At 37.0% G+C, this 22,305-nt stretch overlaps 1 protein-coding gene across 5 annotated transcripts in view; it reads left to right on the top strand.

Moving 5' to 3' along the window:
- Positions 1 to 22,305, top strand: part of ITPR2 (inositol 1,4,5-trisphosphate receptor type 2) — a 586,098-nt gene that overhangs the window by 477,584 nt on the left and 86,209 nt on the right. For all 5 annotated transcript variants that reach the window (XM_055572406.1, XM_055572399.1, XM_055572407.1 and 2 more), the window contains 4 exons: positions 2,442 to 2,617; positions 11,366 to 11,530; positions 14,732 to 14,927; positions 19,390 to 19,482. In XM_055572406.1, coding sequence (XP_055428381.1) covers positions 2,442 to 2,617; positions 11,366 to 11,530; positions 14,732 to 14,927; positions 19,390 to 19,482 — 630 coding nt within the window. The remainder of the gene's footprint in view (positions 1 to 2,441; positions 2,618 to 11,365; positions 11,531 to 14,731; positions 14,928 to 19,389; positions 19,483 to 22,305) is intronic.

Genomic DNA, 22,305 nt, shown 5'->3' with positions numbered 1-22,305 from the left:
AACACTTTTTGAACTTTATTTATTTATTTTTGGCTGTGCTGGGCCTCCATTGCTGCTCACAGGCTTTCTCTAGTTGTGGCGAGCAGAGGGTACTCTTCATTGCAGTGAGAGAGCTTCTCATTGTGGTGGCTTCTGCTCTTGCAGAGCACACAGGTTGCAAAGAGTCCTTCAATAGTTGCAGCACTTGGACTCCCAGACTCTAGAGCACAGACTCAATAGTTGTGGCACAAGGGCTTAGTAGCTCAGAGGCACGTGGGATCCAGGATCAATTCCTGGATCAGGAATTGAACCCATGTCTCCTGCATTGGCAGGCAGATTCTTTACCCCTAAGCCACCATAAGAACTTGATAATATTTAACAGGAAAAGATATGAGTTCAGCGCTTGATTCCAAATGACTTACCTGAACTAGTGGAAAATCCCTGTTTTGTCGTTTCCCCTCTGACTTCATCAGCTTAAATACACATGTTTAAGGCCTAATCAGCCCAAGAGTGTTCCCCCTTATTTTACTTCTGCAAATATAGCATCACTTGACCATCATAGGGGGATTCCTTGAATACACATGTCAGTGCAAACATCAGTAAATTGTCCTCTTTAAAAAAGGAAATGTATTTATAAACCCCTTCTGGGGCCATTTCTAAAGAAACTTTTGTTGCAATGGAGTTTAGTTTTGAAACATTTGGAGCTTTTGTTTTCTGATGAAGTAAATAGCTGAATATTATTTTTAGAAGTTGAGAAACACACACATATACCTATGTGTTCATACACATAAACGCACTTGTGTGTTTTAACAGTTAAAGCTTAGGTCTGTTTCATTAAAAACTAGAGAGTGTGCATTCTGAATTCTTTAATATAATATAAAAACTTGATTATAATAAAACAGGACAAGGTATGAGTTCAGTGCCTGATTCCATTTGATTTAGCTGAATAGTTGATGGCCATTAATCATGCATTTTGAATTAAGATTTCCAAAATGAGAAACCCCTATCCAAAGAATCTAGCATGACTCCCACTGGAAAGAAAGACACACAAGTTTCAGAATTAATGTAAGGAGCATTGCCTAGTGAGTATTTTAGCAGCCTGGGATTCATCACAAGCTTTCTGGAAATGTAGGTGGTGCTAGTGGTAAAGAATCCACCTGCCAACTCAGGAGACTTAAGAGACGGTGGTTCAATCCCTAGGTCCAGAAGATCCCCTGGAGGAGGAAATGGCAATCTGCTCCAGTATTTTTGCCTGGAAAATCCCATGAACAGAGGAGCTGGGGTGGGAGGGGGCTACATTCCATAAGATCATGAAGAGTCAGACACCACTGAGTGTCTGAGTACAAGAAATAATGAATAATGTGTACAAAGACATCTCCTCTAAATATACAGTGTGTTCAGTTCAGTCACTCAGTTGTGTCCAACTCTGTGAACCCATGGACTGCAGCACACCAGGCTTCCCTGTCCATCACCAACTCCCAGAGCCTACTCAAACTCATGTCCATCGCATCAGTGATGCCATCCAACCATCTCATCCTCTGTTGTTCCCTTCTCTTCCTGCCTTCAATCTTTCCCAGCAACAGGGTCTTTTCCAATGAGTTGGTTCTTCGCATCAGGTGGCCAAAGTATTGGAGTTTCAGCTTCAGCATCAGTCCTTCCAATGAATATTCAGGACTGATCTCCTTTAGGATGGACTGGTTGGATCTCCTTGCAATCCAGGGACTCTCTAGAGTCTTCTCCAACACCACAGTTCAAAAGCATCAATTCTTCAGTGCTCAACTTTCTTTATAGTCCAACTCTTACATCCATACTGACTACTGGAAAAACCATAGCTTTGACTAGATGGACCTTTTTTGAAGTAATGTCTCTGCTCTTTAATATGCTGTCTAGGTTGATCATAGCTTTTCTTCCAAAGAGCAAGTGTCTTTTAATTTTATGGCTGCTGTCACCATCTGCAATGATTTTGGAGCCCCCCAAAATAGTCTGTCACTGTTTCCATTGTTTCCCCATCTATTTGCCATGAAGCAATGGGACCGGATGCCATGATCTTAGTTTTCTGAATGTAGAGTGGGTTACTTTGAAATTCAGTGTTTTACAACTTGTCTTGCTCTATTATATGAAATTGGTTCAGTTCTGTCCCTCAGTCATGTCTGACTCTTTGTGACCCCATGAATTGCACCACACCAGGCTTCCCTGTCCATCACCAATTCCTGGAGCTTGCTCAAACTCATGTCCATCGAGTTGGTGATGCCATCCAACCATCTCATCCTCTGTTGTCCCCTACTCTTTCTGCCTTCAATCTTTCCCTGCATTAGGGTCTTTTCCAATGAGTCAGTTCTTCACATCAGGTGGCCAAAGTATTGGAGTTTCATATATATAAAATATATAAAATAGAGTGGCAAATAATTTAACATGTTCCAGTTTTGTTCTTAGTAAAAATAAACTCCTTCCACATTTTACAGGTACTCTTTCACCGTTGTTCTCAATTCTGCTTTGGATAGCAGTGGCAATCTGCACATCTATGCTGTTTTTCTTCTCCAAGCCTGTGGGTATTCGGCCATTTCTTGTGTCAATAATGCTCAGATCAATATATACAATAGGTCTTGGGCCTACATTAATACTTCTTGGTGCAGCAAATGTAAGTACTTTAGTTTTGTACTGTTTTAGATTAATTAAAAGTGTACTAAATATAAAAACGTAGCTCTATGCTTTAACTCTGTAAAGAAATTCTAATTTATTGTGAATCCAAATTAAATTGAGTTTAATGTGTACCTTCTTCATTGACTTTATAGAGAAAGAAAAAATGGCAAGTGAAAATTTTATATATTTAGGATGGTAGCATTTGGGGCATGACCCAGTTCTGCACTCAATTTAACCCAATCCAATTTTAATGCCTTCTGCATCCAGTATGGGCAGCTATTGACAAAAATGACTCCGAACGACTGTTAACATTCTAAAGTAACTTCTAAATCATCCAAGAAAGATTAAATTATATTCAGTAGAATTTTAGAAGTGAGTATCTTTTATAAAATGACCAAAGGAAAAGGATCGCTACAAGAGAAAATAGGAAATTGGGCTTTTTTAATGTGAACACCACCTGTTAACTTGTGAAAGACATAGATGAGATTAAGTTTTTTTTCACTGAATTCTAAAATATTAGAACAAAGGAGCACATTTCACAACCTTACTAGGTAAGTTTAGGATAAGTAAGCCAGACTACTATTGCAGATAGCAGTAATTTTGCCCAAGTGATAAAATTTTAAAGGGACAAAATAACTTTCTGTATGGCGCAGATGAAAAGGGATATTAAGAAACAATAAATCACCAGGTTGATGAAAGAACAAGTTGCCATGTAGGCAAATAAATCTTGCTAATATGTCCACTGCATGCCTAAGCACTTTCTATACTTTTAACTGGGTTTCTAGCATAATGTCCTATATTCTGGTATCTGTGTATCTGTATCTGGTATCTCCCCTTCTACATAAGTTCTTAAGAAGAATGAGTAATCATTCAAAGTCTGGAACATGATTGGTACTCAACAAATGTTTCTTAAGTAAATTAAGTAATGAGTGAGTAGATGAATGAGTGAAAGATTATCTTTGTATTCTTACACAATTACAGTGCCTCGCCATAAAAAATGTGGCAAATATATATTGAAAATGAATAAATGAAGTAATCAACTGAAGTTTTGAGAATTATATAGCTAAGCTAGTATGGCCAAATCTATGTTTCTGATCTCTGTTATAATTCTTCAAAAATTGAACATGATATATATGACAGATATGGACATATATATGTGGTGGATACATATATACATATACGTATATGACAGATATACTTTCTGTCTGACCTGGCATGCTACAGTCCATGGGGTTGCAAAGAGTCAGACAGGACAGAATAACTGAACTGAACTGAACTGAACTGATATGACAGATATATTTATATGTTTATATATATTAAACTAGAACATTCAGGTCACCATATTACCAATTATTCCACAATTATTGTGAATAAAGTGAAGTATACTATACATACAAAGAGTTTATCAGTAAAAATTCTGTAAAGTACCAAATATATTTTTCTATAAGTTTCTTGAGGGCAGAGGTTGTCACATTCATAGATATAATCCTGTCCACCTCAATCCTTGCCCCATTTTACTTTACCTTAATACCTAATACTTAAATATTCAAAAATGGTTTACATAAACTGAACTTGTACTTTTTGTGCTTTGGAAATAAGCTAATTTTGCAATATTTCCAGCAGGTGAGTTAAGGAATCTTTATGGCTTTGTCTGATTTTTTCTAAGCCTATTACTACTTCCAGCTTATTATTTTTTCTTTAAAAAATACAATGACTATTGAACCCTATTATTTGAAGAAGCAAATAATATGCATAAAGTAATAGCTGATTCTCAATAAGACATTAATCCAAGTGAGAAAATTTAAATTTGGTCAGTGAAATAATAGCTAGACAGAGTTTGACCCAAAATAACGGCATATTTTGGGTCTCCAATAGAAGATTTATGTTCTTGTCATCCAGAAGCTTTAAGAATATATGAAGAAATAAGGAATAACATTTTAAAGTCTATTGGGAAAACCGATAACATTAGGAATATTTTCCCCCTCGGGAGACAGGATAAAAATATAACTTCTGCCTAGTTTGGTGAAAATAGTTCCACCATAAGAAATGACTGTTTGTTTGACTGACAAGTTTTATACTTTAATTTCTTCATGAGAAGAAATCTACCTGGAGATAAAACTTTCTTGTCAATCTGTGGGTACTCTAAAGTGTTCAGAGCATAAAACACTTATTTGCACAACCCCTAAATAATGCATTATTATCTGCCTATCTAGAGCATGTTGACTGAAAAAAAAAATAATCAGCTTTCATTTGGGACAAATTAAATGGAATAATTGTAATTTTGATATGATAAATATTGATAGAGTTTTTATCTATAGTTTTGATATTATACAGTTAAATAGAAATGTTTTAGTGGATATCATTTATCTTAACATTTAACGTACAGGATCATTACAGGAACTATCTATGGTTTACCATTTCCTAGGAGGTAGGGGGAAAAGAAAACAAATCAATCGCGTTTGTACCTTAGATTTTAACATATTTAGTAACTTAATTTGCACTTAAAACATTGCGTTGTATAACACGTGGAACTGTAATTACTACAGTTATAGGTATGAGAAACAGGAAAAAAAATGTCTACCTGAGAGTCAAGACTTAGTGAGAATCAGAATTTCAGACCTTAGGCAAATAGCGTGCCTCAGAATTTCATTCTTTTCATCAGTAAAATGGGTTGTTGAGAAGATCAGTTCAGGAGATTAGTGTGAAGATTTAAAAAAGAACAGCAGCAGTAATAATGATAAAACAGCAATAAAGGCTAGTGTTTACTAGGTACCTAATATGTGAAGTAGCATTTAATTATAGAACATTGCTGTCATGATCCTTAAAGTGTTTGTGTTTTGGTTCGCAGGAACTTGTTTGTTTCTGACTCAGTGTCTTTCACAGTTTTAAGCAAATACAGAAAGTTCCTTTTTTTGGAAAAGGAATCAAGTGGGAGGAAAAGCCTCGATCTGTGTTATGAGCACTTCATATTATCAGTTTCTGCTTATTATGATGCTTCATCTTTACTAGGTTCTAAAAAATGTTTTATTTAGTTTGCAGATAGCCTCTCTTGTCTTGTCACAGGGGTTAGTTATCTCACTAGTTGAGATGCTTAAAAAATTCAAATGTTTTTCTCTGTTATAAAATCCTATCTTATAACCCAATACAGTTTTCTTCCCACCCTCTGCATCACACTTTTAGCTATGGGTACTGGAAATTAACATTAGTTTGGCAAATATAAACAGTTTTTAACAATTTGGGATAACTTAATATTTTTTCATACCATTAAACTTATTTGTAAATCTCATTTTAGTAATGATAATATTTCCAGTTGTATGGATATCATATAATTTATTTACTGCTACTGCTGCTAAGTCGCTTCAGTCATGTCCGACTCTGTATGACCCCATAGACAGCAGCCCACCAGGCTCCCCTGTCCCTGGGATTCTCCAGGCAAGAACACTGGAGTGGGTTGCCATTTCCTTCTCCAATGCATGAAGGTGAAAAGTGAAAGTGAAGTCGCTCAGTCCTGTCCGACTCTGAGCGACCCCATGGACTGCAGCCTACCGGGCTCCTCTATCCATGGGATTTTCCAGGCAAGAGTACTGGAGTGGGGTGCCATTGCCTTCTCCAATTTAACCATCCCATTAATTTATTTAACCATCCCATTAATTCTTATTATTCATATTTTTAGATCATTTTTATAATAAATAATAATACAGTATATATCTGTGAAAGATGTATTCTGAGTCAAAACATTCCTATTCTCTTCGTTTTTCTCTCTCTCTGTCACACACACACACACACACACACACACTCTCACACTCTCTGTGTGTTTTTCTTGTAGTTTATTCACTGAGGCACTTTCTTGTAGTTTATTCACTGAGGCACCTACTTCTGATATTCAGTTGCAGAGACAGAAAACTGCTCCAGTGCTGGGAGAATACTATTAATAGCATGTGTTGAATTGAGTAAGAGACACTACTGTTTATACCACCCTTGTTTACTGTACTGTTTTCTTGATGATTTAAAAGTTTTCTTGGGTGATTTTGACTATATAACAATTTTGCCTTAGGCTTTGACAACTGGGGAACCTTATCCTGCCCATGTAACATCACTGAAATGGAAATTTTTGAATTAAATAATCTCATATTTGAGTTAGAAAGTTGATGGTTGATGAGTATATGGTAAAATAGCTATATTACCATAAGCCCAGTTATCAACTGGGCTATAAGCCCAGTTGTCAAAGTCAAAATTATTATGTAGTCAAAATCACCCAAGAAAACTTTTAAATCGTCAACAAAACAGTACAGTAAACAAGGGTGGTATAAACACTAGTGTCTCTTACTCAATTCAACACATGCTATTAATAGTATTCTCCCAGCACTGGTGCAGTTTTCTGTCTCTGCAACTGAATATAGACGACGAAGAATTGATGCTTTTGAACTGTGGTGTTGGAGAAGACTCGTGAGGGTCCCTTGGACTGTAAGGAGATCCAACCAGTCCATTCTGAAGGAGATCAGCCCTGGGTGTTCTTTGGAAGGAATGATGCTAAAGCTGAAACTCCAGTACTTTGGCCACCTCATGCGAAGAGTTGACTCATTGGAAAAGACTCTGATGCTGGGAAGGATTGGGGGCAGGAGGAAAAGGGGACGACAGAGGATGAGATGGCTGGATGGCATCACTGACTTGATGGACATGAGTCTGGGTGAACTCCGGGAGTTGGTGATGGACAGGGAGGCCTGGCGTGCTGCGATTCATGGAGTTGCAGAGAGTCAGACAACTGAGTGACTGAACTGAACTGAACTGATAGTTCAAGACAATAAGTTTAGTTTTGCTTTTCAATAAACAGTAAACAGTCTTATTTTACTATAATTTATTCCTAGGATATAAATAGGAACAATGTAAGATGGGGATGGAATTACCGATCAGGAATACACAGTCAAATAACAAATAGGGTAATATAAAGGCAGCTGGAAATTTCTGGGATCACATAAAACAGCAAAATTTAAAGAACACCACTTTGAATTCTAGAGCTATGAGGCACCTTCAGGCTTATTCCCTTCTAGTCATTTCATTTTAGAAATGAGTATATACATATCCTATAGAGACCAGGAGGATTTACCAAAGTAATTAATGACAGAGACTGGAGCCCAGATGGCCCAATTTCTAAGCCAGGGTCTTTCCACTACACTGTGCTGTTAAAAGTTTTGCAAAGACGTATCAATTAAATGTAATGTATCTGTGAAACTATTGCTATACTGTATAATTAATTTACTTAGTTAAAATTAATGCACTTATTTTAGTGTACGTTAATTAACAAATGAGCATTAATTTTGCTGTTGTAGAAGACATTCATAAATCATTTGGATGGATGTGCCACTTTTAAAAGGCTGTACAGAGAGCTTACATTACTACTCTCTCTCCCTCACCCACCAGTTTTTCTTCCCAATCTTCACATAATTTACCCCATTCTTAATTGAAAATATTGTTGTTGTTATTCAGTCACTAAGTTGTGTCTGACTCTTTGTGACCCCATAGACTGCAGCACGCTAGGCGTCCCTGTCATTCACTATCTCCTGGAGTTTGTTCAAACTCATGTCCATTGAGTTGATGATGCCATCCAACCATCTCATCCTCTGTCACCCCCTTCTCCTCCTGCCCTCAATCTTTCCCAGCATCAGGGTCTTTTCCAGTGAATCAGCTCTTCACATCAGGTGGCTGAATTACTGGAGCTTCAGCTTCAGCATCAGTCCTTCCAATGAAAAATGTTGGGTTAGCTAAAAAGTTTGTGTGGGTTTTTCCATAAGATCTTACAGGAAAACCCAAACAAAACTTTTCAGTCAACCCAATATCAAGGACAGCTTTGAAGAATAGACAGAGAACAAAAAAATACATGGGATATTTATGATCATTTATATTGGCATTTGTGTGCTGACTGAAAGGTCCTTTCAACAGCAGTTCAGAAGAGGATGACCTTTTTAAAATTAATTTTTATTGGAGTATAGTTGCTTTGCAGAGTTGTGTTAGTTTCTGCTGTACGCAAAGTGAATCAGCTGTGTGTTCACATATATGCCCTCTTTCTTGGATTTCCTTCCCATTTAGGTCACTGCAGATTGAGCTGAACAGTAGGTCCTCATTAGTTATCTGTTTTATGCATAGTGTCAATAGTGTATACATGTCAGTCCCAGTCTCCCAATTCATCCCACTCCCCCTTTCCCTCCTTGGTGTCCATATGTTTGTTCTCTATCTCTGTTTCTGTTTTGCAAATAAGATCATCTATACCATTCTTCTAGATTCCACATAGATGTGTTAATATACAATGTTTGTTTTTCTGAGGATGGCCTTTTAACCACCTTGCCCAGTTCCCACATTCCCCATTTATTGTTGCCCACCTGGACCCTTGCCACAGAAGCAATGATTGCCTACATAATGGTATTGATAAATGAAGGACTAGTTAGACAGTGTCCAATAAGTCATGACATGAAGAAGGAGAATGTTTTTGTAACTTCTTTATTTCCGTGAATATTCCCAGCTTTCATGGAAAATGCTCACTAACACTAGTTCACAAATTTCAAGGTCATGGGTAAGAAAAACCAATGTTCAAGTTCTTTCCTACCCAAATCATTTATACTTGCACTTATTTCTTCATGGTATGAACACTTAAAAAGACCTCAAATTTCTTGTTTCTATTCTGTGCAGAAATAGGTGGCTATCACTACCAGTATCAATTCCATCAAGAGTACAGGAGCATGTCCATCAACATCAAACTTTAGGTCAAGGTTCAGAAGAATTAACTTGAAACCAATAAGGCTAATCTCTATTTTTCATGCAAAAATGGCAGAGGCCCTTTCAGGCAGAAGTGTGTCCTTGCTTTTGCATCATTTGAGAAGTGACATATGTTGCTCTTTTTGAGAACTTGAATTCAGTATATCGCTTTTACTTCATATAAAGGACGTGTACATAGTTTTCATGCCTGACTTTTTATGACTCAGTTTAAAGACACAATATATAAATAATTTGTGTGCAGCATATCATTCATCCTTCTGAAAAGTCATAATTTAAATCTTTAATTTCATTTTTATTGAACTCCACATTTTTGTTTCATATTAACGATTTGGGTGAATGAATTAAACTTGTTCTTGGATAGTAAGCATAAAGATATCCATTAATACTGTAGCTATATTTAATAGTAATGTCAAGATATGATGATGTAACACCAGTAAAGTAAAACTTCATTTGACACTATTCAGGTTGTTAGCAAGATGATGAAATTGATAAAGTTGATTGTTGAGAGGATATTTAATTAACATGGAGCAAACTTAGGAAAGGTTTGAAACTTTTACTTGCTATGCTGTTGGTTTGGTTTGGTTAACTTCACAAGGTGCAATGATAAGCCTTTTCTGTATTGATTTGGACTTCAGAAAGTTGAAGGGAAGGTTTTTCAACTTCTCAAATTTTACTTCTGTCCAAAATGTTGTTTATTCTCCTTCTTATGTTATTCAAAATCATTCCATAAGACAATTTTTTTCATATACATTGAGAAATTTATGATGTTGCAAAGAGCAAGCTGTCTTCCTAAAGTTAGGTCTGGACACATAAAGACAAATATGGTACCATTAGAAAATTTTTAAGGACTCAGGAAATGATCTGAAAGAACTAGCTGAAATTTTGAAACCTGTAATTCTTTCCTTGATAACTAAATGGGAAAATTAGTCTTTCCATTGATAAATAATGCAGTGATTCTAGAACCAAAGAGACGGCACCAAGTTTATGATAGCCGTGTTCTTTGGAAATCATTGCATGGGTCATTTGTTATTGCCCCAAGACCTCAGTATAAATTTCTGTCTTCTAAAATTATGCCACAGAAGGCAATTTTAAATGTAGTTTTAACTTAAATATTAAATATTCTGTATGATACAAAGCATAATAAACACTCCAAAATGCTTACTGAATAATTACCATACATACAGCTTAGAAGATACATGCAAGTATTATATTTATTTTAATATAGATAGATAAAAATATTTATTTTTTATGAATGCAGAGTAAATTTTTAAAAGCAATTTTTAATTTCTTACTTGTTTAAAATAATATTCAGTGGAGAAAATCCACCTGTGGCAGATTCATTTTGATATTTGGCAAAACTAATACAATTATGTAAAGTTTAAAAATAAAATAAAATTTAAAAAAATAATAAAATAAAATAAAATAAAAATAATAAAAAAATCCAGGACAAATCTCTGGTTGCTTTCTGAAAATGGATTTTTCTGTTTTATTTACAGTAGGATTAAAACATTGCATGTATTACTTTTAATATGGAAGATATAATAAGTAATATTTCAAGAGTCATTGTACTAAGGACTTCATATGCGTTATGAATTGTTTAATTCTTTGAAGAGTTCTCTGAGGTGGGAATTCCTTTATTCTAATTTTTGAGAAGAAACAACCAAGGCCTATGGTTGCATGGCCTGGATCAGATAATAGTAGTGGGAAAGCTAGGATTTAAATTCAGGTCTGTCTTGATTGCAGAGCTGGGTCTCTTAATCACTCTTGCTCCCTTTTCCTGGAATTGCAGAGAATACAGGGTTTGTCTGTCTGGTGTTTACATGTAGATTTGTAAGCAGTGTTGAAAAATTGCAAAATGAGAAATCATCAAAGAAAACCACAGACTTTGCAAATAATAGGTTTTGTCAATGACCTGCTGTTTTTGTGAGCTTCACCAGTATGAATAAGACAATAAAATCGAATCTTTTCCTCCCTTTAGCTTTGTAATAAAATAGTGTTTCTGGTGAGTTTTGTTGGAAATCGTGGTACGTTCACCCGAGGCTACCGAGCAGTCATCCTGGATATGGCCTTTCTCTACCACGTGGCGTATGTCCTGGTTTGCATGCTGGGCCTCTTTGTCCATGAATTCTTCTATAGCTTCCTGGTGAGTACATCTCTATGTGGACGGTCACTGCTGAAAAACATACACAATGCTGCTGCTTCTTATGCTTCTCTCTTTGATTTTTTTAAGCAGAGTCTGGCATTGAGGACAAATTATGTTATTTTTAGACTTGCCTAGGAAAATCATGCATTATTATTATTTTTAGTCTTTTTCTCTGAGATACTACATAGGTGGTGCAATTCTTTATGTACTCTCTGAGACCCAGCTCTTGACCCAGGCTGCTTTGGGTTTTAGCCACATCATATCAGCTTAGAGATTCTTGAGCACGAAAAGGGATTTATTTTCTTGATACTGAATTCATCGTATTTATTTATAAACCCAAGTATTTTGTATATCTTTAGAATGGCATATAAATAAACTGAGAGGGAAAGCTAACAGTTAGCAAAAAGACAATGAGTTGTTTTAAGGACAGTCTTACAGTTTCAGATTTAACATGGCATTGTTGTTAAACTTATTTACATATGTCTATTCATTGGATGGACTTGCAGATTTTTTCTAAAGTTGGATTTTGGTTTTGTTTTTTTGTTGATTATCAGTTTTCCTTCCTATGTATATGCTCTCTAGCCATAAGCCAGGAGAGGAGTCGATACAAGTAGATGATGATGTTTTGAACAGTAGAGCATTACCAGGTTAGCATCATGATGCCATAAGAGCAATTTCTTTATATCTTTAGCTCACAACTGATGTACAGAGGAGAGTACTACCCAGTAAAATAATTCCTAATGAGCAAGCTGAAGATCTAAAAACATTATCTTGACTGGTTTGCTTACATCATGAGAGGCAAATCCATAGTCTCCTGCTGCTCTGTTATCCAGAACAGCCATGTAGGAGGATTCAATAAGATGCTACATTTTCAATCCTAAAGCAATGAAAAGAGCCGCAGTGAAGAGTGGATTTGTCCCTTATCAACATAAGGATACAAAATTATATTCTAGGCAGTTAAGTTAGATTAGTATTCAGCAATCAAAAGTAGATTTTTTTTTCTAATCCAGGGATACAAATGAATATCTTCTCTACTCTGATTCACCATAAAACTTCCATTTAAAAAAATCTGCCTATGATATTTAATAGACAAGTTATATCATGTATTATATATGATATAATAGGTTATACCCAGAACCTTTCCCTGACTGTAATATGTAAAATTTATGACAGTGTTTTTATAAAAAACACCTCCCTGTTTATAAAATGGATAGGTTTAGTATGAGAGACTAATAATATCAAGACCATTAAAGAAATAATATGAAAAACATGTGAAATGATGTGTAACTCTGCATTATTGAAAGAAAGGTTTTTGACAAAATAAAGGTATATTTGAATTATTATATGAGTTATTAGTGGTAATGTTACTTTTAATTTGTGTTAATCTTATTTTCTTTTTGCCTTTTCCTCATCTTTCATCTTTCAAATTGTACAACACTGATGCTAATTTGTGTTCATTGGGTTGATTATAAAAGGATATATTTCATTTTCATGTTTAGAGTACTAGAAGGACATTTTATTGAATATAGTGCTAAAATAGTATTTCAATGTATTTTTAAATATTTTTATATTTAAAAAATATATGAATATGCAGTCTCAGTTATGTCCACAAATGCCCAGGCATCCTTTAACCAGTAATAAAAACCACACTATAGATTTTTCTTTCAGAAATAAACAGAAGGAACCATTCATCTGTCTAATGTCAATACCTTTGCCTTCTCAAACTTCTGATTCCATACATATGGAATGGGGTCCCAGAATATGTATTTTTTAGCAAGCATCCCATCGGCTTCTGAAAACTAGAAACTTTCAGAAACTATCCAGAAATGAACTGGATGTTTTGCCAGACCTTTTCTTTCAGCCACTGTTCAACTGAGGAAAAAATCTCCTCTCTGTCAACTAAATGTTTAAATCAGTTAAATAAGCTGGGTCGATAATTTGGAAGCTGAATCAGCATTGCTTAATTTGTCTTTATGGAAGAATATGGACTTTATTTCTAAATGTTGTAGCTCCCTCTTGAGATAAACAGATAGCAAATAGTTAAACATATGTTTTTATATTTGACCATCATAAAATATCAGTGTCTTAAGGTGAGCAAACAAGTTAATATCTTTACAGCAATTATTTGCACAGCTGCAATTAAATTGGTAAGTAACCATATAAGCCTCAGCACTTAGAAAAACAGTGTACAAAATCCTGGTGTTTCTGAAAGGATGAGTGACACTGATAATTTAAACCAGTTCAGAAATTCTGATCATTGCCCACAGATACGAGAAGACAAACCCAATTATTCCAGTGTTAAAATACTATTCATTTCTATACTGCTATTAATGCCTTCTTTAAAGTAACTGTTAATTTATTGCTTTTAACTAGTTTTTGATAATAAAACAGGTACTTTCTGATGTTTAATTTCAACATTATAACAATAAATAAAATTTTCCTTAATGTTGACAACATACCTAGGTTCTTAATTAGAGCATAGATTTTCTACTACTAAATACAAAATAGATAGTAACCCATTAGAGGAAATGAATTAGCACTGTGTATTAGACTTTTGTTTCCACAAGTATATACTAAAGTAATAGATTTTGCCCTCATTCTACCTGTTTAACTAAGAAAGATGTTTACATTTCTCAAATATTTTTAAATTGCATACTTTTTCTATTAATATTATAGTGGGCTCATAAAATTGAATTCTTGTCATCTCACCTCTAATCCCTTAATTAAACAATACATTGAATGAATCTGTCAATTATTCATCACTTAGGTGAACATAATTCAGCATTTCACATTAGCTATTTTACTTATTCCAGAGGCAACTGCAGAATATTAGAAAGATTAAAAAGAGGGAATAAGCAGCTAAGTTGATTACATATATATTATAGTTCTAAATTCAAATTTGAATTTTCTGTGCTATTTCCATGTCTTAAAAAATTAATATTTTGTTGGTTAGGAAATCAATAGATGTACATTATATATTGTGTTAGAGTTATCTTGATTGAAAAGCAGTTTATTAATACATTCTGACTAGAGAAATACCTATCTTGGTTCATTTTTAAGGTCTTATTTATATTGTTATTCTCTCATGGATAAACTAAAATGGCTGCATTTGTATTAGTGATTACCCTTGTATTTATTCACTTGTTGCTTCATTGCATTTTTTCCCCTGCCTTTGTTTTCTTTTTTTTTTTTTTCCTGTAGCTTTTTGATTTGGTATATAGAGAAGAGACCCTGCTCAATGTCATAAAAAGTGTCACACGGAACGGCCGATCCATTATTCTAACTGCGGTTCTTGCCCTCATCCTTGTCTACCTGTTTTCCATTATTGGGTTCCTTTTTCTGAAGGATGACTTCACCATGGAGGTGGATAGGCTGAAAAACAGAACTCCCATCACAGGTAATGCAGTTGATATCCTTACAGAACTTGCAGGTTTGATCCCTGGGTTGCGATGATCCCTGGAAAAAGAAATGGCAACCAACTCCAGCATTCTTGCCTAGGAAACCCCATGGGCAGAGGATCCTGGTGGGCTGCAATCCATGGGATGGCAAAGAGTTGGACATAGTGACTGAACACGCACAGCTTGTACATAGCTAGTGAAGAGGATCACAGATAAACACTAATGGAGGCAATGTTTTCTTTCATTGCTTTGAAAACATTTTCTTATTCACTAAGAGCTCATGAGTGTGAAATACCCATAGGCTGTATGTTAGCTGACAGTGTGTACTATTTAGGAAAATCTTTGTACAAGAAGCATCACATAAGCTCAGTCTCAGTACAGAAGTTTCAACAGTTGTTGACCGTACTCCAGGAGACACTTGACAATTTCAATTCAGGGTAACTACTTTGAGATTCTTTTCCTTCTTTCCTCAAAACTCTTTTTCCCATTGTGGGCTATCTCTCCCAAGAATAGCCAGCATCATTCACAACCATTATTTCATACATTTTTCTTACAGTACATTATATTATACTTGAATAATTGGAAAGTATAAATGCTCAAAGTATTGTCATTAATACTGTCAGAAATTAAGACTGTCCATGAGTCTGTGGCTGTCAGAATTTCTGTGTGGTATTTATTTTTGTTGTCTGACTGGTTAGCCATGCCCCATTTATACTCACTGTGATTCTTGAGATGTGATGGGTGATTCTTTCTGTCTTACTTTGGATTTTTTATTTATTATGTTCCCTGATGATTTCTTTTTTCCCTTTTGCCTACATTTGTTGTTTTGGTTAAATTTCATTCTTCCTCTCGTTTCACTCTCCTGTTTTGCTAGATGGACATCATAGTTACTGCACTTTGCTAACAGTTTCTCTGGGTGATTCCACTGCCTGTGGATTGCAGGGAAGGGAAGCCCCAGAATGACATTCTCTTTCTTCAAACCATCAAATTTAAAAGCAGGATTGATTGAATTAGTGGTGCTTTTAAAATATGGGATAATTAAATGGCATTTAAATCTATTAGAGTCTAAGTGATCAAAGCATAGAATAGAAACATCATATACATAAGTTGAAAGTTATTAAACTTGAGACTGAATTTCAGACCTAGGTAGTTGTCTTTGTTCACAGCCACATCGTACATTTTCTGCTATGACCTTTCTTGTTCTTCCTTAAATGTTTCTTTATCCAGAGATATACAGGTATAAATATTTATAGAAAAGCTCATCTATACAAATACAGCCAAAACTCCACTTGTACTAAACTGTGAATTCCTATTCTCAAAATCTTTGTCTTAAGTATTTACTAGGCTTAATCATATTGATTTGTTCAATACAGAGTAAGTCTGACCCTTGAGTGAAGTTGTTCTGTCGTGTCCGACTCTTTGTGACCCTGTGGACTGTTGCCCACCAGGCTCCTCTGTCCATGGGATTCTCCAGGCAAGAATACTGGAGTGGGTAGCCATTTCCTTCTCCAGGGGATCTTCCCAACCGAGGGATCGAACCCAGGTCTCCCGCATTGCAGGCAGATACTTTAACCTCTGAGCCACCAGGGAAGTCCAGGAAGCCTGACCCTTGGGCATCATAATTTCTGAATTCAAATGTATATAGTCATTATTGTTTTATGAATCTTGTAGTAAATAATTTTAATTGTGTTGTTTTAAAAGTAGGTTAGTGTCATTATATTATGGATATATTTTCCTTAGAAATATTGTATTTTAAAAGTCTTTTTTTTTTTTTTTACAAAATAAGTAGAACTGAAATTAAAATGTCAAGATCGTCACTGAAAATATTTATGCGTTTATATGAAAACTGTTAAATAAAGCATTTGTAAATGCTATGCAAATCTAGCACTCAAAACCAGCTAACAAAGTTAAACTTTTGATTCTTCAAAGACTGAGAGCTTTTTGTTTCATAGAGAGTGTGTGTATGTGATACCATTTCCTTGGAAAATCACTCATATTTACGTTGTTGTTCATTGTTCAGTCGCTCTGTCATGTCCAACTCTTTGCGACCCCATGGACTGCAGCACGCCAGGCTTCCCTGTCCTTCACTAACTCCCAAAGTTTGCTCAAAATCATGTCCATTGAATTGGTGATGCCATCCAACCATCTTATCCTCTGTCTCCCCCTTCTCCTCCTGCCCGCAATCTTTCCCAGCACCAGGGTCTTTTCCAATGAGTCAGTTCTTCGCATCAGGTGGCCAGCATTGGAGCTTTGGCCTAATTTCTAATTCTATATATTATGGCTGTTGATACATAGCATAAAGTTTATCCTTTCAGTTGTTGAACACTATTTTCTCCCAGAGTTGAGTGAAATTGTCAAAGCTACACATCTGGAGAGCAAGTGAAATTGGGAGTATATAAATACACAACCCTTCAGGGAAAGTGAAGAGTCAGGGAGCAAAGAGGAGGTTGAGATTCTAGAGTGAATGACAGGAGCATCACAGGCACGTGGGAGAACAGGGGACCGATAATTTGCCAATGGCCTTGGGAATTCAGCACAATGCAGATTCCACCTTTGGCACCAGTAGAATCTGACTCTGTAGATGTAGGAGGCTCCATCTGACAGTGTTCAGGGGAATCCATGTGTTAGGTGAGCCCAAGGAGTTGGAGAGAAGGTGGTGTTGCCAGGTGGAGGGTCCAGAGTCTCCCCTGCCATCCCTCTTCCGCCTCCTCAGTGCTGGCTTCCTGTCTCTCACCCTCCTTTCCTCTTCCCAGAAAACTGTAGAAACCTCCCAGATGGCTTCAGATGGCATCCTCTCTTCTGCTCGTCCATGTCATTCATTCCAACCATGGCTCTGGTTCTGTGTCTTATGGGTTCAGAACCTTGCTGGATCCTGGGCTGGCTGTAGAATGCTTTGTTTAAAATCCTTAGCCTGGAAGCTCTGCCTCGTCTGTGCCTTTGCTGTGCCCCTTTTCATAACAACTTGTTCCCGGAACTGCAACCTTTGCTCTCTACCTATGTAAATCCTGTCTCCTCGAGATGGATCTTTTTCTGAAAAGCTTTGTATTTTCCTTTCTAGAATTCCCTTCTCCCTCTCCTGATGTACTCCTTCACTTCACCTGTACTTTACTTCCTTTATTCAGCTATAACTATGTATGTCTCTGTGTTCCCTAATGGATTGTGGGTTCTTCAAGGCCCCAACTCTGAGCCCTCAGAGCCTAGCACAAAGTGAGTAAATATTTACTAATTTAAGGGAATGGCTATAAGGGACACTCAAGAACCTCACCTCTCTTTCTCTGACCACCTGACTCACGCTACACCAGTGATATACCTGCCAAGCTGCCCCAGTCAGGGTGCGGGGAGAGACAGAGGTGAAATCGGCAACCTCCTTCCTCATAGACCCCAGCTCTCTCATCTCCAGGGCTTGTGTCAGCAGCAAACCCAGGCCTAGTCCCTCTCCTCATCACATGACCAAACTCCAGCCACCATTCTCCATTTCCACCCTCTCCTCATTAAACAACCAGGCTAACCTTGGGGGGGTGCTGCCCTGAAATGCACTTGAATATTTTTTTAGTGTATAAAAATGAACGGATGGAAGAGGAAATGGCAGCCCACTCCAGCATTCTCACCTGGGAAATCCCCTGGACAGAGGAGCCTGGCAGGCTACAGTCCATGGGGTCACAAAGAGTTAGACACAACTTAATGGTTAAACAACCAAGAAGACAATAAATGAAATGTGCTTAAAGGAAAAAAAAAAAAGTGAACCAAATCCTCTCCCTGTATCTTCTGGACTTTCCTTGATAGCTTCATGTAATAAATGGGTTTGAGAGGAATGAACCTCTTCACTTTGTTACTAACAGCAAACTATGTGAAACTTTTTTATATGGAGAAGAAGGTTGCTATTTTCTGTTACATCTGGGCCAGGGAGGTAGGTGGTAAGCCAGCAAGCAGATGGATCCTTGGGGACTAAGGACGAAAAGGAAGATCCGGAAAGGGATCTGGCAGATGATTCTCGCTTCCTTGAGATGCTTTATGCCCTGTGCCCAGGAGCCCACATTTTACGGTTAGAGCTGCCACCTCCAGCCATGGGCATCAGTGGCTGAGAGCTCATGGGGGTGCCAACAACCCTGGGGGACCGTGTTGCTGGCATTTCCAAGTCACAGCCCTGAATGCATTTGGCCACGGGAAACTTGTTATACAGGGTGATTAGCGCCTACAGAATTATTAATACTTTATCTCAGCCACTTTAAAAAGACAGAAAAGGCTTTTAGTGGGTTGGTCCAAGAACCTATTCTTTATTTATAAAATTGCTTCAGTAGGCAAAACTGTATTCAGAGTTCCACACTAACTTAACCAAAACCTTTAGGAAGGCAGCTAATTTGGAGTAACAGTGCCTTTTATGTGTGTGCCTTTGTAATTTATGCTCACTTCTTGTCACTTGTATATTCACCTCTTTACCATGTCTCTGCTGTGTGTTCTCAGGTAGCAATGCGGTTCCTACGATGACTTTAACTTCAATCCTGAGTACGTGCGAAAAGGACAACTGCTCACCCACAATACCAGCTTCAAATACAGGTTTGTAAAAGGGGCTCCAGGACAGCACGAACTCAATGATTCTGAAGTTATGTTTAGTTGATTAAAGTTATTACAGCTTGAGGCTTCCCTGATGGCTCAGTCGGTTAAGAATTCACCTGCAATGCAGGAGACCGGGGTTCAACCCCAGGGTTGGGAAGATTCCCCTGAAGTTAGAAAGTTGCTCTGAAAATTTCATGGTGAGTTGAAATAGAATGGAGGGTAAAAGAACCTAAAAGTTTCAAACTAGAGAAAGGATTCTCATATCCAACATTTTATATTCTCACCCTGTTCTTTATATCAATTCTAATCATGAGAATTTTTCAGATTTACTCTGTGGTACAGACTGCTAAAAATGCTGTTACTATATTGCAAAACCATACTGCACTAAGCAAGACCCTTTCCACTGTTTAGCCTTTCACTAAGAGTGTATTACCTTTAACAAAAGAATCCATCCATTAACAAAGAATGGAAAAGCATGGGTTTAGAATTCAAAAGGCTTGGTTATAATTCCTGACCTGTCGCTTTCTAGATTTAGGTCTTGGATATGTTATGTAAATTTCCTAGATTTTGTTCAGATGGCTTGTCCTAAAAGAGAGGAAGGAAGGGAGGCAGGCAGGGAGATAAGGAGGTAATAGATAGATAGATAGATAGATAGATATGGCTTATGATATTTTCTTGCCTTCAAAGGAACAAATATAACCATACATACAAAAAAATTTTTAAACTCTAAATTGTCCTCTTAGGATGTGGCAGGAATTTGGAAACTAGGGCATATGTGAAATTTAATGAATTGTAGAAGGAATTAGTGATCTATTTCCAGAAGCAGCAGAGATTTAGGAAGTGTTTAGCTATTTCAAGAGTTCTATATATAAAAAAGGAATGGATTTAATCTCTGTGATATATACAAAAGGCAAAATCGGACTCAGAGAAAGTGAGGGAAGCAAGAGTTAAACACAGCATAAGGATGGATTTCCTCCCTTCCATCCAGAAGGACATTGTTTAGTCATAACAATAGAGGATTTTTTCCCAAGTTGCTTCTTACCATATGATGTCGGACTATTGCTTGAAGCCCAACAAAAATGAACAATCCCTTCTACTGACTGAATGTTTCATTCTCTATGACCTAAAGGGCGAGTTAAACACATTCATATGTTCCATTGTGCTTCAAAGGTGGCTCCGTCGTAAAGAATCCGCCTGCCAGTGCAGGAGATACAGGAGATGCAGGTTTGATCCCTGGGATGGGAAGATCCCCTGAAGGAGGGCAGGTACCTGGGTTGGGAAGATCCCCTGGAGGAAAGCATGGCAACTCATTCTAGTATTTGTGCCTGGAAAATCCCATGAACACAGAAGCCTGGTGGGCTACAGTCCATAGTGTCGTAAAGAGTCAGACACGGCTGAGCAAGCACGCACGTGTATGTTCCATTCCCATGTGCCAGCAGCTCTAGGCACTGTGAGCAGAGACCACTCGGACTTCTTTTCTCCCTGACCTCCTGGGTACCCAGTTCAGGCCTATAAACCACAAACCAGTTTGTTCTCTTTGTGTAGCTTTACTGTGCTCTGCAGTTTCTGAAATCCCATTACATGCCTCCTCAGGCTTGTACACCTCCAATTTCTTCATTCTTGCCTATGTATTATGGCCATGACTCGTCATGTAACACTCCAAGGCGAGAGGCTGAATGGGCTGATCATTTTCAGCATAGTGCAATTTGCAGTCACACCACACTCTTGACCCATATTTGACTGACTCTCAGTTAAAATGCTGTTCTTCAGTGGTTCAGCTATCAAGCCATAAATGCCTATTCTGTGGTCACATAATTGGGAGTTTGGGATTTCAAGTATAAAACCATGCATTTATATTTATATATTTCTGCCAACCCATAGCCCCAGGCTGTCCCAGTTTTTCCTGTGAATAGAGGAGGGGTGTCTTGACCAGATGGTCTCTAGGTTTCAGGTCCCTTCCAGTGTTCACGTGCCATGAGCTCATGGTGTCCTAATGAATTCTGATTCTGTTAAGCAGTAAATTCATTCTCTCTCGTGTCATCGTCAAGTCTGATAAGCTCTAGAACAGGGTTTAGCAAACTTGGCCCATGGGGAAATCTGAGAAAAAAACATGTCAAATGTCACTTGTTTCTGTACAGCTCTCAGGCTAAGAATGTTTGCAACTGAATTCATTGACTTTATTTATAGTCCCAAATATTGTTGTGTGTCTTTAGAATGGCATATAAATAAAATAAGAGGGAAAGTTAACTCAGCAAAAAGAGAATGAGTATTTTTAAGGACAGTCTTAAAGTTTCATATATAATATGTAGCTTTTGTTAAACTTATTTGCATTAAAGTTTTTTTTTTCCTTTAAAGAAAAAGATGCATTGGAGACTATATGTAACCCACAAGGCCTAAAATATTTGTCTTGTGGCTCTTAACAGAATAAATTTTGCCAACCTCTAGAAGATTTTCACAAAAGGTGCTAGAAATGTTACATGGAGACAATGCTAAGAACAGAGTCCTTGGCATGCAGCCACTGAAAACATACTTTCAGATTGTTGTAGGCACGTTTTGTGCATGATTCACCCACAAAGAAATCTGTCTTAAATAAACTACCATTTAGCCCATGTTCCTCTGTCTTTAAAAAAAAAAAATATGACATGAGGCTACTTCTTAATGCCTCCTTGCCAAAGCCTGGATACATAAAATCTGCCAGTATTCTCAATTTGAGGTTAGTCAGAACCCATATTGTCTTTCTCTTGATCCTGACTCCTTCCCACATTATCCTTTAAATGACATCTCTTATCTGGGGGAATCTGCATTAATCTTATTTGTCATAGT

This window comes from Bubalus kerabau, chromosome 1 (assembly GCF_029407905.1).
Source record: "Bubalus kerabau isolate K-KA32 ecotype Philippines breed swamp buffalo chromosome 1, PCC_UOA_SB_1v2, whole genome shotgun sequence".
NCBI lineage: Eukaryota > Metazoa > Chordata > Mammalia > Artiodactyla > Bovidae > Bubalus > Bubalus kerabau.
Note: the sequence above shows the minus strand (reverse complement) of the source record. Positions and strands in the feature narration are given on the sequence as shown.